This window comes from Bidens hawaiensis, unplaced genomic scaffold, assembly GCF_021521415.1.
Source record: "Bidens hawaiensis isolate Kalapana, Puna unplaced genomic scaffold, B.hawaiensis_p1.1 tig00012594_1, whole genome shotgun sequence".
NCBI lineage: Eukaryota > Viridiplantae > Streptophyta > Magnoliopsida > Asterales > Asteraceae > Bidens > Bidens hawaiensis.
In genome coordinates this window covers 206,842-230,162 of record NW_027492034.1, presented here as the reverse complement: position 1 = coordinate 230,162, position 23,321 = coordinate 206,842, and the positions used below count along the sequence as shown (strand labels likewise).

The following is a 23,321-nucleotide window of genomic DNA, read 5'->3' as shown; positions in this document are numbered from 1 at the left end:
TCACGTTAGCTTGACTCGTATTATTACTTGACTTTATAATTGTTTGTTGTTGGATTTAAATGTGATAGTGAGGTGGCAACTGAAAGTGGTTGCACCTTTTCTTTTCATGGTTTGGTTAGATAAGGAAAGACACCTTTTCTTTTCATGATGTAACCATCATCGTGTTTAACATGTTCTATTGTTTGTCCTTAATAATAATACTTTCAATCCGAAAGTACTTCCAAAGTTAAATCACCTTATCTTTGACAACCGTATTAGCATGCATGTATGGTGCATGGATGTGTGTACAAAATCATTCATGCCCATCATCCTTATATTGGCATTAACTAGAGTTGCAAATCATAACCGGTTAATCGAACCGAAAGCGAACCATAACCGACACTATTTAATAACCGGTATAGGAGAAACCGGTTACTACTTGGCACGATACTAACTGATGATTAGGAACCGGTAAGGGATTTTCAGATAGAAACCCATTAGAAACCGGCTTACCAAACGTATGTTAATACACTTAGTGCTAAGAAGGTTAATTTCATTAGGTTCTTATAAGTTAAATGATTAACAACAAAACCGAATCGGTTATATATAGGATGGGGATTTTTCACTTAAAAAACAGTTATGAACCATAAGCGACTATTGGGCAATAGCTGGTTTTAACCGTTTGGCTAGCAACTGTTAACATATATTCCCTAAATGATTAACCTATATTTACACCTATAACATTACACATGTAATATAATAATAAGATTAATAGGCATGGTTGGTGGCCCAATTACTTTTTGATTGTTATTTTATTTTTCTTTTACGTTTTTTTGCTTTTCTTATTTGGTTTTTAGATGTGATTGTCACGAGTTTATTTAACACATTTGTTTTTTTGAAATTTCCCAAAATAACTCTTCTAAGCGAGAGAAATGATAAAATGGTCTAAATATCCCGAAGATTTTAAAATGATTCAAAGAATTTGGAATTAGGCGACGTCTAGAGAGAAGATCTTCACTATGAGCGAGCAGACCAAATTTTTGAAAATATTAAGGGAGCAAGTCAAATATGGGAATAATGTTAATGGAGACGACCAAATTTTTGAAAATGTTGAGGAAACAAACTATATTTCTTGCTTAACTTTCTTCTTAAAAAACAGTCTTCTCATACGGTTTTTTTTATGTTTCCTACATGATCCGTACAAATTTTCAAAATCTTGGAAAATGTTTCTTTTTAATTTCGTCTTGGGCTTGTTCCAAGGAGACGAGATTTTTATTTTTCCTTTCTTATCTGTCCAAATCTTATATTCTTATAAGATCTTTGATTCTTTATCTCTTCATCCCCACGAATTATCATCTTTTTATCTCTTATAATTTGTTATTGAATCCAAAATCATGAAGTTTAAGAGGAAAGATTATGTGGAGGTTATTGATATGGGATCCAGGTTCGTCTAATAAACAAGTGATAATGAATAAACAAGTTCCAGGTCTAATGAATAAACAAGTAACAATGAAGAATGAAAGAAGAAGATGAAGATGAATAAACAAGTGATAATGAACAGATGTAATAACATGATTAAGGAAAGAAACTTAGTTAACCAAAATATTGCCAATATGGATAGATTTTACTTAAATCTTGTCGGTGTTGATGGATTTTAAATAAATCTTGTCGGTGTGGATGTGATTCCAACTTATAACAAGAAAATAAAAATCTTGTCTTCTTAGAACAAATTCCTCTTAAATGTGTCTCCCAAGACGAAATTAAAAAGGAACATTTTCCAAGATTTTGAGAATTTTTACAGATTAGGTAGGAAACATAAAAAAAAAACCTTCTAGGAAGATTGTTTTTTGAGAAGAAAAGTTAAGTAAGAAATATGGCATGCTCCCTCAACATTTTCAAAACTTTGGTCGTGTCCATCAACATTATTCCCATATTTGGCCTAGTCCCTCAATAATTTCAAAATTTTGGCCTGCTGCCTCATATTAAGGAGCTTCTCCCATGGCGTCGCCCCAGTTCAAATTCTTTAGGTTATTTTGAGAATTTTCAAGATATTTGGGTCATTTTGTTGTTTCTCTCTTTTAAAAGGGTTATTATGGGATTTTTCCCTTTGTTTATTTGTGTTTTATTTTTTGATTTTTTATTTGATTTAATTTTTAATTTGGTTTTTAATTTTTTGTAATATTGAATTTTTAATTTATGGAGAACATGAGTTTTTTTAAAATTCAATTTGAAATTTGAAAAAAACTTAATGGAGTTAAGTTTTTTTTTTAACATAAGTCCAATGAAAACTACGTGCTATGGGGCGCGGAAGGAGAAGGGAGGGGGCGCGGAAGAGGGAGGATGACCGCCGGGGGGCGCCGTCGGTGGGGGTGCGGAGGGTGGGGCGTGTTCTGGACGGCCGGCGCGGAGGGGCTCTCTCTCTCTCGCTCTCTCTCTCTCTCAACCAATATCCCTTCCTATGAAATCGATAGCCAGGTGTGAAGTCCAGATTTGAAAAAATATGGAATTCGATGAAGAAATCCGACGACGAAGAAATCCGACGATAGCCAGGTGTGACCTCCGGCCGCCGTGGAATCTACATCAACGAAGAAATCCAGGCATCTCTACATCGGCAGCTTCTCCGGTAACGTACCTCACGGATCCGGCAAGTACCTATGGTCCGACGGCTGTATGTACGAAGGCGAATGGAAACGCGACAAAGCTTCCAGCAAGGGTAGGTTTTCGTGGAGGGAGTATGTTAAAGGGCTTCGATGCCCCCTCGCCATATAGGGGCGTTATACCTTGGGGCTTTGATGCCCCCGATGCCCATGTGGCGATGACGTGGCACGGTGGCGGGGCTTCGATGCCCTCCACCATAGCACATAGCCTTAGTGTAAAAGGTGGCTGCAAAAATATGGGCTTATTAAAATCTAATTTTCTTTTTCAAATATGTTAATATTTTGTGTCATAAGTGATAAGAGTGCAGATTTGATCTTTGGACATTTATTATTGTTATTATTATTATTGTTATTATCTATACTATATATAATACACAAGTCATGGGCAAATTAAGACACCTCTTTTTTAAGTAATTTACAACTTATAATGCATAATGCACACATTATATAGCATGTAAGATAAAGACAAACTTGTCCATTAAAAAATATTGCTATAAATAGTTACAACATTACCCCCTCAACTTTACTCAACTTTTGTAAATTTAAGAAATAGTTACAACTTTGGACCTTCATCTTTGCCAATGTATTTCTTTTAAATTTAATTGTTAACCAACTTCCCACCAATGATTTTTCAGCGGCCGTAACTATTTCATATCTTAATATTCTTTTAAGAAAATTACACCATAAAAATGAGCATTTTATTGTCTTTAATTTGGATATGGTATTGCTATAGTTTATTCCAATTAAAATTAGGATGTTACGTATGGGTGTTCACAATTCGGTTTTAACAGCTTCTAAGTTAAGCAATAAGTCAAACCGCCGGTTCATATTTTTTCATTGAAAACCGAGACTTCATCGTTGAAAATTCAAACTGAATCGTTACTAATGGTTTGGTTTCACACATTGAGCTTCAATAATAAGTTTACCAACCGGCCCGGTTTTATATGACCAATTTTCAGTATAAAGCATAAACTCAAATTAATGTTGTACGAATTTGTAACGGCTTCACAAAAAGTATGAAGGCCAAACTTAAATCGTGGGCATAACCGTTAGCAACGGGTTTTCGTCGAAAACCAAAAATGACCGGCCAGAAGTTAATGAAAAAAATCAACCGTGAAATCAAGCCATTGACCAGCTTGAATGGTTTTACGGTTTTAATTCAAACAACGAATACCCATAAACTTGTTACATGATTACCAAGGTATGTGTTTCCCGCTGCATCGCGCGGTCACCCGCCTAATATTATACATATATATATATATATCAAAAAGCAAAACTTGCCCCTCTCTCACAATTCACTGTTCATGAAATTGTTGTCTTACAGCCGTTAAAAAGAATAATGTGTTTCCTCAGATTCTGACGATAGTAGACATTTTAAACCTCACCTCCTATCTTAAAACACATTTGTTAATAGCAGACAATTTCAATTTCTAAATACTTATATATGTTATATGGTCTTTCACATTTGTTACTTCTTCTCCGGTGATATTTGTTCTTTTCACACTCACAAAGAGACAGACATTAGGGATGCCGTTGGTGGCGACTGGCTTTGGAGTCGTCGGATTCCCGTTTTCAACGGTCGTCCGACGCCGCCTATGGTAGCGAGGGTGTTCCGTTGACGGTGGCCATTTGATTACGCTACCTTGGTGTGGAATGCTTACGGTGGGGTTACGATGGGCGATTGTGTGGTTTACCAACGTTGTTTCAAAACCGGCCTCTTACTGTTCTTTTAATGGTTGTTTTGTTGTTAGCCGTTTACCCGTGGATGGGGTACGTGCTTCATCTTCCATTGCCGGTTCGTTACGAAACCCTAAGCGGCGGTGGTGGTCGGGTGGACGGAGAGGCCACCTGTAGGGAAGCCGTCATCTATTGTTGCCGAGTTTTGATTCGAAGCCCTTGGTAGCGGTGGATTTGTGGTAGCAGTGGATGTTTGTGGCTGCCTATTGTAGTCTGTAGTTCATCGCCATTTGTTACTCCGTGTTTTTGTCATTTTCGTTGTCTAAGGCGGCTATGATGATCATGTATCTGACGATGATATTCAGAACAAGGATGATCATCTACCGTTGCCGGGTTTAGATTATAAACCCTTGGTGGTGGTGATTTGTGTTGACAGTGGGTTATTATGATTGCCGATTATGAGTTAGTGGTCTTTTTCGGTTTGGTTGAATGCAACTATGATGATCATGTGTCTGAGCCTATGATGACGATCATCTATCGTTTCCGATTTCCAGTTCGAAATCATTGGTGGCGGGTGAGCCGTTATGGCTTTATTGAGTGTAGCCAAATTTGTTTTTTTATCTTAAGTTTCTATTGGACAGTTTTATTGAGATTGTGTTTATTATAATCTTCAAATTTGCGTGCATGTTTGCCTAATATGTTGCACATATGCAAGTTACAAGTTTAATTTACAAGATATTAAGTATGGTACAAAAGTTGTTTGATAGTAGTATGTGTTTTAATGAATTAAGTCGTTAAAACAAAAGCTTTTAGTTTTCGTTGTCTTTATCCTTGAGTTAGTTTTCGTTGTCTTTATCCTTGAGTTAGTTTCCGTTGTCTTTAACCTTTCAATGCAGCAGAGTTGATGTTTTAGTGTTGGTTGCTCTATCAAGCACACGCCTCCGCGGCGAAGCGCGGATATAGAAAAATCATTTTGTGCTAGCAAGATGGTTGGTCCGCGTGGCATATACGCACCTGTCTATATATATATATATAGAAAATGGTTAAAATAAAAATACATAGTTTTGTAGCAAGAGTAGGAAGGACATAAAATTTAGAGTTAGGAAACTGTGTGAGCCTATTTAGGGAACTATGTAGGCTAAATCCTAGATCCTAGGAAACTATTTGGTATTTTTGAAACTACTAATCTTAACCACTAGATCATAGATCCAAGATACTAGATTATTCTTACTATTCCTATAAAACTATCTCTTTTTACTATAACCCACCCCTAGGGTTAGGTTATAATAGGAAGTATAGTTTTTGTAGGAAGAATAAGAGGTAATCTTATCTATTGATTTTGAATATGGAGGGTTGAGATTAGTATAGGGGAAATCAAGTGTGAACACAAGGTAAAGGGCATAAAAGGAATAATGCATTTGTTGACTTTCTCTCCACACATGCAAGGCACATGCCAAATTCTCCCATCATTTTAAAATGTCCATAATTTTTTTTACGACGTTTTTATTGAAAAACAAATTCACCATAATAGCGAGTGTCTTTTTATCTTTCATATGAGTACCATATCATAATATAAAATTTAAAAAAATTAATAGGTTTTTTACAAATTGTGTTTTACCAAATTGTGTTTTAGTATTTTTCATTGTGTTTTTTCTATTGTATTTTTTACATTGTGTCATACAATTGTGTTTTTTATTGTGTTTTTTTCATTGTGTTTTTTTCCATTGTGTTTTTTACATTGTGTTTTTCTTAGCGTTTTCCATTGTGTTTTTCCGGACTTTTCCGGCGAGGTGGTGGCGGTGGGTGACGGTTGTGGTGGCGGTGGGCGGTGGAGTGGTGGTGGTTGTAGAGAGTAAATATGTAATTGAGTTTTATGTAAGTGGGTTTTTGAAATTAAATTAAGTGGGTTTTGATATTTAAGTGTTAGACTAAAATACCCTCTTTTCTAGCCCCTTAGGAAAATCAAACTTCTTATTTCAACCTAACCCCTCACCCCTATATATATATGTATTTAAAATATGTTAACTTTTTGTTTCATAAGTTTTTGTAAGAGTGTCGAAAGAAGAGTGCCCATGTGATCTTCGTAGATTTATTATTATTTTTGAACATTTATTATAATTATTTCTTGTATCGTATGTATGAGTGCCGCCACTGTTTTGAGTGTTGTTTAAATATGTTATTTTTTTATATCACAGGCTGTATGAGTGTCGGTATTATTTTCAGTATATTATATTTTTGTATAATAAGTTATACGAGTGTCGATACTATTTTGAGTCTCTATTTTTTTAAATATGTTATTTTTATATCATAGGTGATATGAGTGCCTATATTAGTTTGAGCATTTACTTTTTAAAATATGTTATTTTTGTATCATAGGTTATACGTGTGTCGGTACTATTTTGGGCATATGTTTTTTTAAATATGTTATTTTGTATCATAAATTATACAAATGTCAATACTATTTTGCGCGTTTAATATTTAAAATATGTTCGTATCATAAGGTGTACGAGTGCCGACACTATATTGGGCGTTTATTTTCGTTTTGTTTCCCACTTCGCTTATTTTTATAAAAGATAGGTTATTTTGTTGGACGTTTACTAATTTATTTTCAGGGTTTACTGCCGGTACAGCCACGAAGTTAAACGATACTAACCGAATATGCGTCGCTCCGCAACGTGTGGGTGTTATTAACTAGTTTGCTTTGTGGTTGATTATTTCAGGAACAATCACAGGTTGATTTGGAGCTTAAGTTGTTAGAAGCTCTTGAAATCTACCCACCTGTAAAGCTAAGAGGTAAAACTTTTTCAGTTTTGACATTTTGACTCAAATCAAAGTCAACAATCACAGTTGATTTTTATTGTCTTTTTTATTTATATATTTTTTATTTTTGCCTCACGAATACACCGCTATTTTATTATTTACGGTTTGACAGAATACATGCAAAGAAGGTTCATTTCTTTCCTCTATTTATCATGTGGAATGGGATAGGTCGATTCGGGTTATGTTTATTTCCAACGGTTATATGGGCTGGAAATTGCTCCTTAAATCTCTTTATTCATAAAAAATGGTATTTTTTTTTCTGTGATAATATATTTTTGTAATTTTTACTTGGCACACAAATGTTTCGGGTTAATCCTATTCAAACTGTTTTATGGATATATCCTAAGACTATCCGTTTTCACCCCGTTCCCGACGCGATGTTTTTGCCATTTCCAATTATCAGTTATATATTATCGCGGAACTTATGGGTAACACCCTCATCACACACGAAGTAGTTTGTTTGTTTGTTTACATGTCCATAATGTTGCCAAAATATTGCCAAGTAACAATGAAGAATGAAAGAAGAAGATGAAGATGAATAAACAAGTGATAATGAACAGATGTAATAACATGATTAAGGAAAGAAACTTAGTTAACCAAAATATTGCCAATATGGACAGATTTTACTTAAATCTTGTCGGTGTTGATGGATTTTAAATAAATCTTGTCGGTGTGGATGTGATTCCAACTTATAACAAGAAAATAAAAATCTTGTCTTCTTGGAACAAATTCCTCTTAAATGCGTCTCCCAAGACGAAATTAAAAAGGAACATTTTCCAAGATTTTGAGAATTTTTACAGATTAGGTAGGAAACATAAAAAAAAACTTTCTAGGAAGATTGTTTTTTGAGAAGAAAAGTTAAGTAAGAAATATGGCATGCTCCCTCAACATTTTCAAAACTTTGGTCGTGTCCATCAACATTATTCCCATATTTGGCCTAGTCCCTCAATAATTTCAAAATTTTGGCCTGCTGCCTCATATTAAGGAGCTTCTCCCATGGCGTCGCCCCAGTTCAAATTCTTTAGGTTATTTTGAGAATTTTCAAGATATTTGGGTCATTTTGTTGTTTCTCTCTTTTAAAAGGGTTATTATGGGATTTTTCCCTTTGTTTATTTGTGTTTTATTTTTTGATTTTTTATTTGATTTAATTTTTAATTTGGTTTTTAATTTTTTGTAATATTGAATTTTTAATTTATGGAGAACATGAGTTTTTTTAAAATTCAATTTGAAATTTGAAAAAAACTTAATGGAGTTAAGTTTTTTTTTTTTAACATAAGTCCAATGAAAACTACGTGCTATGGGGCGCGGAAGGAGAAGGGAGGGGGCGCGGAAGAGGGAGGATGACCGCCGGGGGGCGCCGTCGGTGGGGGTGCGGAGGGTGGGGCGTGTTCTGGACGGCCGGCGCGGAGGGGCTCTCTCTCTCTCGCTCTCTCTCTCTCAACCAATATCCCTTCCTATGAAATCGATAGCCAGGTGTGAAGTCCAGATTTGAGCAAATATGGAATTCGATGAAGAAATCCGACGATGAAGAAATCCGACGATAGCCAGGTGTGACCTCCGGCCGCCGTGGACTCTACATCAACGAAGAAATCCAGGCATCTCTACATACCTCACGGATGTACCTCACATAATCTTTTCTTCGTTGATGTACCTCACGGATCCGGCAAGTACCTATGGTCCGACGGCTGTATGTACGAAGGCGAATGGAAACGCGACAAAGCTTCCAGCAAGGGTAGGTTTTCGTGGAGGGAGTATGTTAAAGGGCTTCGATGCCCCCTCGCCATATAGGGGCGTTATACCTTGGGGCTTTGATGCCCCCGATGCCCATGTGGCGATGACGTGGCACGGTGGCGGGGCTTCGATGCCCTCCACCATAGCACATAGCCTTAGCGTAAAAGGTTGCTGCAAAAATATGGGCTTATTAAAATCTAATTTTCTTTTTCAAATATGTTAATTTTTTGTGTCATAAGTGATAAGAGTGCAGATTTGATATTTGGACATTTATTATTGTTATTATTATTATTGTTATTATCTATACTATATATAATACACAAGTCATGGGCAAATTAAGACACCTCTTTTTTAAGTAATTTACAACTTATAATGCATAATGCACACATTATATAGCATGTAAGATAAAGACAAAGTTGTCCATTAAAAAATATTGCTATAAATAGTTACAACATTACCCCCTCAACTTTACTCAACTTTTGTAAATTTAAGAAATAGTTACAACTTTGGACCTTCATCTTTGCCAATGTATTTCTTTTAAATTTAATTGTTAACCAACTTCCCACCAATGATTTTTCAGCGGCCGTAACTATTTCATATCTTAATATTCTTTTAAGAAAATTACACCATAAAAATGAGCATTTTATTGTCTTTAATTTGGATATGGTATTGCTATAGTTTATTCCAATTAAAATTAGGATGTTACGTATGGGTGTTCACAATTCGGTTTTAACAGCTTCTAAGTTAAGCAATAAGTCAAACCGCCGGTTCATATTTTTTCATTGAAAACCGAGACTTCATCGTTGAAAATTCAAACTGAATCGCTACTAATGGTTTGGTTTCACACATTGAGCTTCAATAATAAGTTTACCAACCGGCCCGGTTTTATATGACCAATTTTCAGTATAAAGCATAAACTCAAATTAATGTTGTACGAATTTGTAACGGCTTCACAAAAAGTATGAAGGCCAAACTTAAATCGTGGGCATAACCGTTAGCAACGGGTTTTCGTCGAAAACCAAAAATGACCGGCCAGAAGTTAATGAAAAAAATCAACCGTGAAATCAAGCCATTGACCAGCTTGAATGGTTTTACGGTTTTAATTCAAACAACGAATACCCATAAACTTGTTACATGATTACCAAGGTATGTGTTTCCCGCTGCATCGCGCGGTCACCCGCCTAATATTATACATATATATATATCAAAAAGCAAAACTTGCCCCTCTCTCACAATTCACTGTTCATGAAATTGTTGTCTTACAGCCGTTAAAAAGAATAATGTGTTTCCTCAGATTCTGACGATAGTAGACATTTTAAACCTCACCTCCTATCTTAAAACACATTTGTTAATAGCAGACAATTTCAATTTCTAAATACTTATATATGTTATATGGTCTTTCACATTTGTTACTTCTTCTCCGGTGATATTTGTTCTTTTCACACTCACAAAGAGACAGACATTAGGGATGCCGTTGGTGGCGACTGGCTTTGGAGTCGTCGGATTCCCGTTTTCAACGGTCGTCCGACGCCGCCTATGGTAGCGAGGGTGTTCCGTTGACGGTGGCCATTTGATTACGCTACCTTGGTGTGGAATGCTTACGGTGGGGTTACGATGGGCGATTGTGTGGTTTACCAACGTTGTTTCAAAACCGGCCTCTTACTGTTCTTTTAATGGTTGTTTTGTTGTTAGCCGTTTACCCGTGGATGGGGTACGTGCTTCATCTTCCATTGCCGGTTCGTTACGAAACCCTAAGCGGCGGTGGTGGTCGGGTGGACGGAGAGGCCACCTGTAGGGAAGCCGTCATCTATTGTTGCCGAGTTTTGATTCGAAGCCCTTGGTAGCGGTGGATTTGTGGTAGCAGTGGATGTTTGTGGCTGCCTATTGTAGTCTGTAGTTCATCGCCATTTGTTACTCCGTGTTTTTGTCATTTTCGTTGTCTAAGGCGGCTATAATGATCATGTATCTGACGATGATATTCAGAACAAGGATGATCATCTACCGTTGCCGGGTTTAGATTATAAACCCTTGGTGGTGGTGGATTTGTGTTGACAGTGGGTTATTATGATTGCCGATTATGAGTTAGTGGTCTTTTTCGGTTTGGTTGAATGCAACTATGATGATCATGTGTCTGAGCCTATGATGACGATCATCTATCGTTTCCGATTTCCAGTTCGAAATCATTGGTGGCGGGTGAGCCGTTATGGCTTTATTGAGTGTAGCCAAATTTGTTTTTTTATCTTAAGTTTCTATTGGACAGTTTTATTGAGATTGTGTTTATTATAATCTTCAAATTTGCGTGCATGTTTGCTAAATATGTTGCACATATGCAAGTTACAAGTTTAATTTACAAGATATTAAGTATGGTACAAAAGTTGTTTGATAGTAGTATGTGTTTTAATGAATTAAGTCGTTAAAACAAAAGCTTTTAGTTTTCGTTGTCTTTATCCTTGAGTTAGTTTCCGTTGTCTTTAACCTTTCAATGCAGCGGAGTTGATGTTTTAGTGTTGGTTGCTCTATCAAGCACACGCCTCCGCGGCGAAGCGCGGATAAAGAAAAATCATTTTGTGCTAGCAAGATGGTTGGTCCGCGTGGCATATACGCACCTGTCTATATATATATATAGAAAATGGTTAAAATAAAAATACATAGTTTTGTAGCAAGAGTAGGAAGGACATAAAATTTAGAGTTAGGAAACTGTGTGAGCCTATTTAGGGAACTATGTAGGCTAAATCCTAGATCCTAGAAAACTATTTGGTATTTTTGAAACTACTAATCTTAACCACTAGATCATAGATCCAAGATACTAGATTATTCTTACTATTCCTAGAAAATATCTCTTTTTACTATAACCCACCCCTAGGGCTAGGTTATAATAGGAAGTATAGTTTTTGTAGGAAGAATAAGAGGTAATCTTGTCTATTGATTTTGAATATGGAGGGTTGAGATTAGTATAGGGGAAATCAAGTGTGAACACAAGGTAAATGGCATAAAAGAAATAATACATTTGTTGACTTTCTCTCCACACATGCAAGGCACATGCCAAATTCTCCCATCATTTTAAAATGTCCATAATTTTTTTTACGACGTTTTTATTGAAAAACAAATTCACCATAATAGCGAGTCTTTTTATCTTTCATATGAGTACCATATCATAATATAAAATTTAAAAAAATTAATGGGTTTTTTACAAATTGTGTTTTACCAAATTGTGTTTTAGTATTTTTCATTGTGTTTTTTTTTTTCATTGTGTTTTTTCTATTGTATTTTTTACATTGTGTCATACAATTGTGTTTTTTATTGTGTTTTTTTCATTGTGTTTTTTTCCATTGTGTTTTTTACATTGTGTTTTTCTTAGCGTTTTCCATTGTGTTTTTCCGGACTTTTCCGGCGAGGTGGTGGCGGTGGGTGACGGTTGTGGTGGCGGTGGGCGGTGGAGTGATGGTGGTTGTAGAGAGTAAATATGTAATTGAGTTTTATGTAAGTGGGTTTTGATATTTAAGTGTTAGACTAAAATACCCTCTTTTCTAGCCCCTTAGGAAAATCAAACTTCTTATTTCAACCTAACCCCTCACCCCTGTATATATATGTATTTAAAATATGTTAACTTTTTGTTTCATAAGTTTTTGTAAGAGTGTCGAAAGAAGAGTGCCCATGTGATCTTCGTAGATTTATTATTATTTTTGAACATTTATTATAATTATTTCTTGTATCGTATGTATGAGTGCCGCCATTGTTTTGAGTGTTGTTTAAATATGTTATTTTTTTATATCACAGGCTGTATGAGTGTCGGTATTATTTTCAGTATATTATATTTTTGTATAATAAGTTATACGAGTGCCGATACTATTTTGAGTCTTTATTTTTTTAAATATGTTATTTTTATATCATAGGTGATATGAGTGCCTATATTAGTTTGAGCATTTACTTTTTAAAATATTTTATTTTTGTATCATAGGTTATACGTGTGTCGGTACTATTTTGGGCATATGTTTTTTTAAATATGTTATTTTGTATCATAAGTTATACAAATGTCAATACTATTTTGCGCGTTTAATATTTAAAATATGTTTGTATCATAAGGTGTACGAGTGCCGACACTATATTGGGCGTTTATTTTCGTTTTGTTTCCCACTTCGCTTATTTTTATAAAAGATAGGTTATTTTGTTGGACGTTTACTAATTTATTTTCAGGGTTTACTGCCGGTACAGCCACGAAGTTAAACGATACTAACCGAATACGCGTCGCTCCGCAACGTGTGGGTGTTATTAACTAGTTTGCTTTGTGGTTGATTATTTCAGGAACAATCACAGGTTGATTTGGAGCTTAAGTTGTTAGAAGCTCTTGAAATCTACCCACCTGTAAAGCTAAGAGGTAAAACTTTTTCAGTTTTGACATTTTGACTCAAATCAAAGTCAACAATCACAGTTGATTTTTATTGTCTTTTTTATTTATATATTTTTTATTTTTGCCTCACGAATACACCGCTATTTTATTATTTACGGTTTGACAGAATACATGCAAAGAAGGTTCATTTGTTTCCTCTATTTATCATGTGGAATGGGATAGGTCGATTCGGGTTATGTTTATTTCCAACGGTTATATGGGCTGGAAATTGCTCCTTAAATCTCTTTATTCATAAGAAATGGTATTTTTTTTTCTGTGATAATATATTTTTGTAATTTTTACTTGGCACACAAATGTTTCGGGTTAATCCTATTCAACCTGTTTTATGGATATATCCTAAGACTATCCGTTTTCACCCGTTCCCGACGCGATGTTTTTGCCATTTCCAATTATCAGTTATATATTATCGCGGAACTTATGGGTAACACCCTCATCACACACGAAGTAGTTTGTTTGTTTGTTTACATGTCCATAATGTTGCTACATCAGCTTCAATAGGCAGTTCTCTGCTTCAGATGTCCTGCAGATGCTGGATCGTTTCTACAACTTGGAAATGCTGGTACGTGCGGTACTGACAAAATGTTTGCCCTTTTTACATGATCACATCATGTTGTTACAATCTTGCATTGCATCACATATACAGAAGGCAGACGGGGAGACCGGGATCCTGAAACAAGTAGAAGAATTTAGCTTGCCACCAAGTTATTTTACAAAGGAAGAATCTTAAAATGAAACATAGGATTTGTAGATAGACATGCTATCTTTATGTTTGTTTTGACACTTTTGACTTATCTTTGGATCATACCTTGAGTTTGTGATCATGGACATTATGTTAGGGCTGGTTAACTGATAGTGTTGTTAAACATTACGAAACAGTGTCACGCGCAATAGTGGTTGTTAGAAGTTAGTTGATTCGTCATGCAATGCAACTGTATGCCAATACAAATGTAATTCTTACATGCCCTTTAAGACCTAAATTTGGCATTGGTGGAAGATTTATGCACATTGATATAATGAAAGCGTAGGTTTGGATCCATATCTTACAAAAACAATAAAACTGGTGAGGGTGGTGGGCTGTCGTGGTCTCGGGGGTTGGAGGCGGTGGTGGCAGTTGCAATGGTGGGTAGCGATGGTGGGCAGCGGGCGGTGATGATGGTTGGCCGTAGTAAGTGGCGCAACGGGTGATGGCGTGGTTCTAGTGGTTAGCAGTGGTGGTGTGGTGCTGATGGTTAGCAATGGTGGGTGTTAGGGGGTGGTGGGTGGCGGCAGTGGTGATGGGTCGTGGAGACTGGTGGTGGTGGTGGGTGGGTGGCAGCGATTAGTGGGGGTGGTGGAGGTGATGTAGCACGAAAGAGGGAATGCAATGACAAAAAACAAAAAAGACAAGGAGATGTATGTAGGGGCATTAATCGAACCGAATAACGAATTTTTAAGTTAATCGAATCGAATAATTTGAATAATTTTTTTTTTTTGCTATTCGTATTCGTAAAAAAGTTGAACTATTCAAATCGAATTCGTATTCGTATATATTCGAAATTCGATTCAATTTATATTTGAGACACGAATTCGAATCGAATACAGACCAATGTCGAATAAATTTGATTTGATTCAAGTTGACCTATGTTAAAAATTCAAAAACCGAAATCATAATTGTAAAGCATACAAATATTAGTTTAAAGTTGTTACAATACCATGCGAATAGTAAGTTCAAAATTAAAATATAAATGGTATGGAATAAAAAATAATAATATGTGCTATAGGGTTTAAATATTTTGTAATGCACATTTATTATTTATGGATTTGACCCAAAAAAAATTATATACATGTATATGTATTTATAAATATTACATATATATATATATATATATATTATTTTGAATTCGAGTTACGAATCGAATCGAATAATAAATCATAAATTCGTATTCAATTTGTATTAGATTACCATACTCGAATACGAATTGAATCTACTTCGAATTTTTTAAAAACAATTTCGAATCTTAATAATCGAAACGAATTTCAAATGTTTCGAATTCAAATTAAATTATGAATACCCCTAGATGTATTAAATGAATTTGGGATGTTTTCAAGTGAGTAAAATAGAAGAAAAAATTACGATTTTTATCTTTTTGAATTAGCTAAATTATGGAATTGGTCATTTTTGAAAATGAGTTTAACTTTTTATCCTTTATTTGCATGTTTGGCTCAGTTTTAGTCCTTTACACTAACGAATGTTAAGTTTTTCAGTTAAGTACCCCATCACCACCACCCACCGTCCTTCACCACCACCATCTACCACCCACCGTTAGGAATTTTCCCAAAACTAATTCTATGCTTTTGAAAATATTAAGATAACTAAAATTAGAAAACAAAATATTTAATATAAAAAAACATTACATCATATTCTAAAGCATTAAACAAAAAAGCAGAAGGTTTGGTTTTATGTTCTCATAAAAATCGAATTTTCAGTTCGGTTTCGAGTGTAACTAAAACCAGAAAAATCAAACCGAACTCGTAAATTTTGATTTTTTTTAAAAAAATTTGAAGTAGTTTCTAATAGTTTCATTTATTGTTTGAAAAAAATATTTTAGATCAAATATATAATAAGCAATTGGTTATTAAGTAACAAAAGAATTTACGTCCAAATTCTTTATTTTTGTGAAAATTTCCAAACACAAATGGAAAATCCAAAATCAAACGCTTTTTAAAAGCCCAAAACCTCGGCCCAGACCTAACCCGGGGAAGTGGAATAACGAGGACCGAAGACACACTTTATCCAAACCTGAATCACTGAGCTTCAACCATGGCGGACGTGCAGGTATATTGCAAATGCTTAAAATTAACAATGTTTACGACGATTCCTTTTTAAACTTATGATTATGAGGCTGAACGGAATTGAATTTAACCCATCTAAAATGTTTTTGACGAATGCACACCAGTTGTTCGATGAAATGCAAACCTACCGTATCTGTCTGTAACTTTTTAATTGATGCATTATGTATGATCTATGTTATATTATAGATGGTGATTCATCATTTTCTAGGTTTGCAGGCTATAAATTAAAGATATATAATCGAACCCGAACCCGAATTGTGGAGATTATCAGGACCGAAGACCAACTTCTTTGAGGACATGATTTCGGTTCCGTTTCGGTTAATTTTCAGTCCGGCTCTCGGGTGATTTCGGGTAGACCCGATTTCTGCTCACCCTTAGTTTTAGCTCAAAACCGAACCAAACCAAACGGACTCATGCACACCCCCGCTAAGTTACATTTCTAAGTCGGAAATATGATCCGCACAGCCTAACTGACACTTTAAGACCCAACCATACAGTGGCCAAGAAACCCGAAAAATGATCAGGTGGATCCAGTTTCGAAACCCTTCTGCAAGCATCTCCTCCCTCCACCACCGCCTCAACTCCACCACCACCACACCCAACCCCATAACACCAGTGAACCCATCGCACCTCCTGAAGGTCAGCACCATCCTCTACCAACAACAAAACTCCCCTGAATCAAGATTCCACACCTCCCTCAACCACTGCAACTTCCACCTCACCCATGAATTCTTCCTCCAAATCTGCAACCAATTCCCATATTCTTGGAAACCCATTTACAAATTTCACATCTTTACCCAAACTCACAACTTTAATCACACCTCCATCACCCTCAACAAAATGCTGGATGTCATTGGAAAATCAAGAAACATTGACCTTTTATGGGACTTGGTTAAAGAAATCGGTCAACGCCAGTTGGTTAACGATAAAACTTATAAAATAGTGGTTAAAACATTGGCTTCTGCTAGGGAGATGAAGAAATGCGTTGACTTTTTTCATATTATGAATGGGTTTGGTTATGGGTATGAATTGGGGACTTTGAATAAGGTGGTTGATATGTTGTGTGGGTGTAAACTTGTTGAGGAAGCTAAGTACATTGTTAATAAGTTAAAAGATGGTGGTAGTGTTAAACCGGATGGATTTACGTATAAGTGTTTGATTCGCGGGTTTTGTGATGTAGGCGACTTGGTTGACGCTTCAAAGATTTGGAATTTGCTGGTGGATGAGGGTTTTGAGGTGGAGATTGATGCCGTTGAGAAGATGATGGATACACTTTTCAAGACGAATCGGTTTGATGAAGCAATGAAGCTTTTTCAGTCGGTTAGGATTAATCGGATTGATGAGGTGGGGCTTTCGACTTATAAGCTTGTGATCGGTTGGATGTGTAGGAAGGACAAGCTTGGTCACGCACGAATGGTGTTCGATGAAATGCGTGAAAGAGGGATAGAGCCAGATTGCGAGATACTGGGTTCGTTGATTTATGGGTTTTTGAGCAAAGCGAGGATTCGTGAAGCGTACGCGATTGCAGAGGCGATCGATAACCCGGACATAAGCGTTTATCATGGTTTAGTCAAGGGGCTTTGGAGGTTGAAAAAGGCAAATGAAGCGACAAATGTTTTTAGGGAGATGATAAGGAGAGGGTGTGAGCCTACAATGCACACGTATGTAATGTTGTTGCAAGGGCATTTAGGGAAGAGAGGGAGAAAGGGAAATGACCCTTTGATCAATTTTGACACGATCTTTGTCGGTGGGTTGGTTAAGGCTGGGAAGTCGTATGAAGCAACCAAGTATATTGAGAGAGTGACGAACCGAGGACTCGAGGTGCCTAGGTTTGACTACAATAGATTCTTGCACTATTACTCCAATGAAGAAGGTATTATTATGTTTGATGCAATGTCAAAGAAATTGAGAGAAGTTGGTTTGTTTGATTTAGGAGACATATTTGAAAGATATGGCCAGAAAATGGCTACTAGAGAGCAAAGGAGAGATAGGTGACTTAAATCTTTGTACTAATCCACCATTTAACATACAATAACGTTTCAATTACAAGAATTAATGAACAAAACATGGGAAAACAACCATAAAATACTACAAATCCCTTTGCAAAATTAAAAAGAAAAAAATGAATTCGGATATGTGGTAGCAAAACTTTTGATCATGTGTAACACATCATTGGATTCTATACAGAATAATGTCCATTTTGGTAAAAATCATTTTCTTACAAATGGTTTCTGGCAAACCAGCAACCTTTGGTCACTGCCATTTTCAAGGTCAATTACTCTCGCCTCCCATCGTATTTGTGTAGTAACTGCGCGTGCATTTTCTATTGCCCCTAGCTTATCTGAAAGAACAACCCATCCCTGAGAAAAAAGCATAAAAGATATAAATAAAATTTTGATCTCATTAGGACTACTGAAAGATTGTACAATATGCTTATATAAATTATATAGTACCTCGGGGCGTAGAATGCGGTCCATTTCTAGAAATAAGTTTGTGATGCTGCATCCTTCTGATGTTAGGTGTGAGAGGAGCCCATTGGCATGAAGCATGTCATATGTCCTTGGATAAGTAGGAAATGGCTCACACCTGTGTTTTGTTTGAATACAAGGAAAGAAAACACTTACGAAACTTATGATAAAAAGTTTGTTGGTACAGTAAAAAACATCTTCACCTGTAAAACCAGCTCATCAAGAGTAGGAAAGTTTTTGCAGACTTATTCACATGACAATGTGTGATAATTTTATTTGTTTTGTTTTTTGGCCTTAAAACAAAGTGGCACATGCTTTATTCCTTCACATCTATGATTATTAAAAATTTAAAATAGAAGGAATATATAAAAATTATTTAAAAAAAAAACAAGCAAACTCAAAACTAGATTTGGAGAGAGAGAAAGCAAATCAAACATTGACAATTTGAGTTTTGACAGGCACCCACAAGAAGTGCAATATTTTCCTTTTTAGGGCTTTTAAAAGATATGCAACATTCCCTTTTTGGAAAATTTCTTTCTAAATAATTATCAAACGGAATCAAATTAACCCCTTACCAGTCATGCAGAACACCAATAAAACCTTGATCAAGTATAAGAGGGAGCGTGTTACGCTCGTTAACTGGCACTACATTCATCACCCATGCTGATTTTCCTGCTTCTAAAAAAGCAGAATTATAGCCTCCAAAGCGTGCATTCATGTCCATAACATTTCTTATCATATTATATGGAGGTAACGGGTCTTCATCTGCGGGTCTTTTTGGGTGATCAGAGAAAATCAATGGTGTAAGTAAAGACCAGTAGTTTCTTAAAGCTGATCTTGAAGATTCAAAATCTTCAAAGAATTCATCCTTATTGACACCTGCAGAAACAAACACAGATCAATAATGGACTTACTAGAGTCAATTTGTACTTAAAAGTTGCATGTAAACAACACTTACCATGAATTTCCAGATCAGCAGGGGTAATTTGGGAATTAGAAGACTTGTTCTGAATGGGAACCCATCGTTTGCTCGTTGTCGCATCTACACACGAAGCAAGTGGCTCATAATACGAGTGAATATCTTCATTTTCTTCTCTACAAGGAGGAATGGCACCCTGCGTGCTAGATGCATAACCAAATAAATTTCAATAAATCGTGTTTTCACAAACATTAAAAGTGAAATTTATGGGACCACTAGTCTCACCTAGATGAGTAACATTGAGAATCAGTAGTTTTCTGCCAGATGGACGTTTCTTCTTGTCGACCAATCAAAGTCCAACAAATTTTGGGGGCAAATTCTTCAATCATGCTTCCTTCTTTTGTACTTAATGAAATTCCATGTAACACAAAGTAGCCTCCTGGTTTTAGTATCCGGTTCACTTCAATAAGAAACATTCCATCTGGTTCACGAAACCAATATTGTAAGAGAATTAGTATTACTTTTACAGTTTTACCCAAATCAAGAAAGTTTATTATATACAAAAGCAACTACCTTTTTGGTCCCATGAAACGCCACATTGTGCACAATGAACCATATCATATGCCAATGATGGAAATGGAAGTTTTCTTGATATTAAGTTGCCAAGAACTGCTGGAAGGCCTCTTTCAAGAGACAACTGAACTTGACTACCAGTTAACTCATATGCAGCCGTGCATAGCGCCCTTAGTTTCAAAGATAGCAAATGAGCCCCAAAGCTTCCAAAACCACAACCTATATCAAGCACGGTGCGCACCTGTTGATAACAATTGAAAGATAATAATCAATACTTCAAATGTTCAAAAAGGTAATAAAATTTATATAATACTTACACCAGCATGCCAAAAATCTGCATCACTACCTAATCCTATCATTTCTGCAACTTGGCGAGAGTGATCTTTGACATCATTAAAGATCAACCCGTCATCTGAGTGGAAAGAAATTTGGTTCTCTTCAAGCAGCATTAACCTAAAGAAGATTTAAGTGAAAAATGTGAACGAATAATGATAACTCATTTTCATCATATTAAAAGAATTACCTCTTTGTCATGCTTCCAGAAGAAAGAAACTGATCCTTGGATATCTTCACATTTGCATTCCATATCACATCTCGACCAACCGGCCAACTCAAGGGAGTTTTATAATCCCTTGGAGGGGGAACCAAACAGTACGGTTGGTCTTGTGATACTTCACAATGCCGGTCAAACTCCTCACCATCCTTAAACCCGGATAACAGATTTGCAGAAACATTATAGCAAGGAACATAGTCCTCTCTTTCCTTTCCACATAACCTTATTTGTTTCGGATCGCTAGCTCCAGATGAAATAGTTTTTAACTCAATATAATCAGTTTCCGTATGCTCCTTTAATCTTCTATAGTTTGTATACACCTCAGGTTTTACACTAGTGGTGAGAGTGTTGAAAGCACCAGAAGAAGACGAACTTAATAACGCGACAAGCACGAAAACACTAACAACACATAGAAGTAACCAATTTCGTGGCGGTCTATGGCCTGAAAATATTTGCAGCTTATGGAACCAGAGGATTCTCACATCCATTTTAACTTCAAACTTCAGGCTTATAGCCTTCTTTACAACTTTACAAACTATTGTTTCACCAAATAAGCTCCACAATTAAGAAAGCAGAAACTTATCATAACATAGCCACGCAACTTGTTCTATTTCAATATTATCATAACAGAAAACAGTTAATTTCCAACTGCATGACACTCGAATCACGGAGATTTCTGAATTAATCAACAGAATTCCAGCTGAAATGTCTTCAGAACAACCTGAAACCATCAAATACTCAATTAATTTACAGAATTCACTTCATATAAAACAGTTAATTTCCAACTGCATATGGAAAATAACAAATTCACATCACAATACCATGGCATTCAAATCTGGAGAAGCGAGATCACAAGATTTCTGAATTAATAATCAGAATTCCAGCTGAAATGTCTTGAGATGAACCTGCAACCATCAATTAATTAACAGAATTACATTCAGTTTCAACAGATCTAGTACAAATCTAACAAAATACACAGCAATCAGTAATTAAGTGACAGTTACCGTGGAGTGGATTTAATCAGCTTTTGAGGACAAAAGGTCAGTGACAGTCGCAGTGATTCACCATTGATGAGTTGATCGTTTTTTTATAGAATATTAACGAAATAACAAGTTTAGACAAGAAAATATGTTCGGTGAAGTGTTTTTGATCGTTCATGTGTGTTCGGGCTAAAGTTAGGGAACGACGAACAAGCATCGTTCATGTTGGTTCACTTGGTTTGCCGGCCTAGCTAAAAATGATAGCATTAGTGGCGGATGCACTTAGTAAGTAGGGGTAGCGGCCGCTAACCCTCAACTTTTCGTCGTAAGTGTAATTTTTTTTCTTAAGGGTCGTTTTTCGTATTTCGCTACCTCCGGAAAATTCTTTACGTTACCCCTATTTGTTAAAAGGCCAACCAATTTAAGAGTTCAAATTAAATAAAGCACAAACAAATTTGTAGCCCAATGCAAATAAAAACAACAAATCTTTTTTTTTCTTTTGTATGAACGATAAACATTAAACAAAAACAGACTATTGCATAAACAAGCTCAACAAAATATCATATTTTAAAAGTTCAAATTTAATAAAGCCCAAACGTAGTTTATAGCCCAAAGCAAATGGAAATCATTAACTTTTTTTTTCTTTTTGCTTGAATGAGAAACATCAAACACAAACAAACATAATCATCATTTTGAGGTTGAAAATTTTAAAACAGTTTTGGATATGCAAATTCAAGACTTGGAAATAGATTTAGTGAGGTCTTAACTAGTTTGTTATAAAATATGTTTGGTTTAAATCTTGAGATTCGTTTCCAAGATTGACATATCTAAGAACTAAGATAGTGGCATTTTTGGAAATGTATCCGAATGATTTTAGTAATGAAAAAATATGGTGTATTTCGGGTGACCGTATGACCTTTTATCACACTTTAAAGTAAGATGATACATTTTCAAATTTGGGTGAATGTGTGACCTTGATCGTGTAATGGTGGAAACCGGAAAGCACGTCACGTTTTCTTTTGTTTATCAAATATTGAAGCTAGCGTTAGTTTTACCGGTTGCACCGCAACCGTTGAAATATGTTTTTCTAAAATAAAACTTATCAATACGGGTTTGCGTAAGCAAATGGGTGATAAGTATTTGAACGTTACCCCTGAGATTTATGTCTAGATCGGCCACTGGATAGCATAAGGACTTATCTTTCGGACCTTCACTCAATAAAATGATAGGCTTATGATACAACGTAACAACACTTAACACTCTTTAACACCTGTGCGTATAGTATAAACCAAATTTAATGATGCACAAAACATTCCCGATTAATTAATTGTAATTTTCTTTCTTTAAAATATGTAACGAAATGATGGGAACAATTCTTTTAATGCTTTTATCCCTATTCTACCCTTTATTGGAGTTGGTGGCTGACGAGATGACGATAATGCATGTTTTTTTAATCTAGAAAGTAATTCTATGCTCTATTTTTATGATATAAGGCACGATTAATAGAATAAATGTTTTAATTACGTTAACTATCCTTAATATCCGACTGAATCTTTCTGAGACAGGATGTCAACCATCCATATTGATAGATTTCTCATTTTTGAACCTCATGATAAATTTATGTGTAGGTTTTTGTTGATCAAAGGAGAGAAAAAAGAGAGTGGAACATAGGATTGCATAATTATCTTGGTTTTAAAAGTTGAAGCAAAGAATATAGCTAAACA

The 23,321-nt window shown here is 35.6% G+C and overlaps 2 protein-coding genes and 1 long non-coding RNA gene across 3 annotated transcripts in view; 2 read left to right on the top strand and 1 right to left on the bottom strand.

The window, feature by feature from the left end:
* LOC143541440 (uncharacterized) overlaps nucleotides 1–14,003 on the top strand; it is a 288,504-nt gene extending 274,501 nt beyond the window's left edge. Inside the window, exons 2-3 of the long non-coding RNA XR_013136755.1 lie at nucleotides 13,718–13,831; nucleotides 13,916–14,003. This is a non-coding gene — a long non-coding RNA (uncharacterized LOC143541440). The remainder of the gene's footprint in view (nucleotides 1–13,717; nucleotides 13,832–13,915) is intronic.
* Nucleotides 14,004–16,620: 2,617 nt separating this feature from the next.
* LOC143541439 (putative pentatricopeptide repeat-containing protein At1g26500) lies at nucleotides 16,621–18,099 on the top strand. The gene has a single exon (XM_077034269.1). It carries the CDS (start codon nucleotides 16,621–16,623, stop codon nucleotides 18,097–18,099), a length of 1,479 nt encoding a protein of 492 aa, XP_076890384.1.
* A 142-nt stretch (nucleotides 18,100–18,241) lies between these two features.
* On the bottom strand, nucleotides 18,242–21,218 carry LOC143541438 (putative methyltransferase PMT5). Its single transcript, XM_077034268.1, has 8 exons — nucleotides 20,588–21,218; nucleotides 20,382–20,517; nucleotides 20,065–20,305; nucleotides 19,777–19,972; nucleotides 19,531–19,694; nucleotides 19,148–19,451; nucleotides 18,558–18,690; nucleotides 18,242–18,464 (listed from the first exon to the last, which is right to left on the bottom strand). Exons 1-8 carry the CDS (start codon nucleotides 21,103–21,105, stop codon nucleotides 18,315–18,317), a joined length of 1,842 nt encoding a protein of 613 aa, XP_076890383.1. The 5' UTR covers nucleotides 21,106–21,218; the 3' UTR covers nucleotides 18,242–18,314.
* Nucleotides 21,219–23,321: the final 2,103 nt, after the last annotated feature.

What these genes read in the sequence shown, in the direction of transcription:
- LOC143541439 (XM_077034269.1), top strand. Translation starts at nt 16,621, where the DNA reads ATGATCAGGTGGATCCAGTTTCGAAACCCTTCTGCAAGCATCTCCTCC.
- LOC143541438 (XM_077034268.1), bottom strand. Translation starts at nt 21,105, where the DNA reads ATGGATGTGAGAATCCTCTGGTTCCATAAGCTGCAAATATTTTCAGGC. An exon ending in TCTCAATGTTACTCATCTAG is followed by an intron (nt 19,695 to 19,776) that starts GTGAGACTAGTG and finishes TTATGCATCTAG; the next exon opens with CACGCAGGGTGCCATTCCTC. An exon ending in ACCGCATTCTACGCCCCGAG is followed by an intron (nt 18,465 to 18,557) that starts GTACTATATAAT and finishes CTTTTTTCTCAG; the next exon opens with GGATGGGTTGTTCTTTCAGA.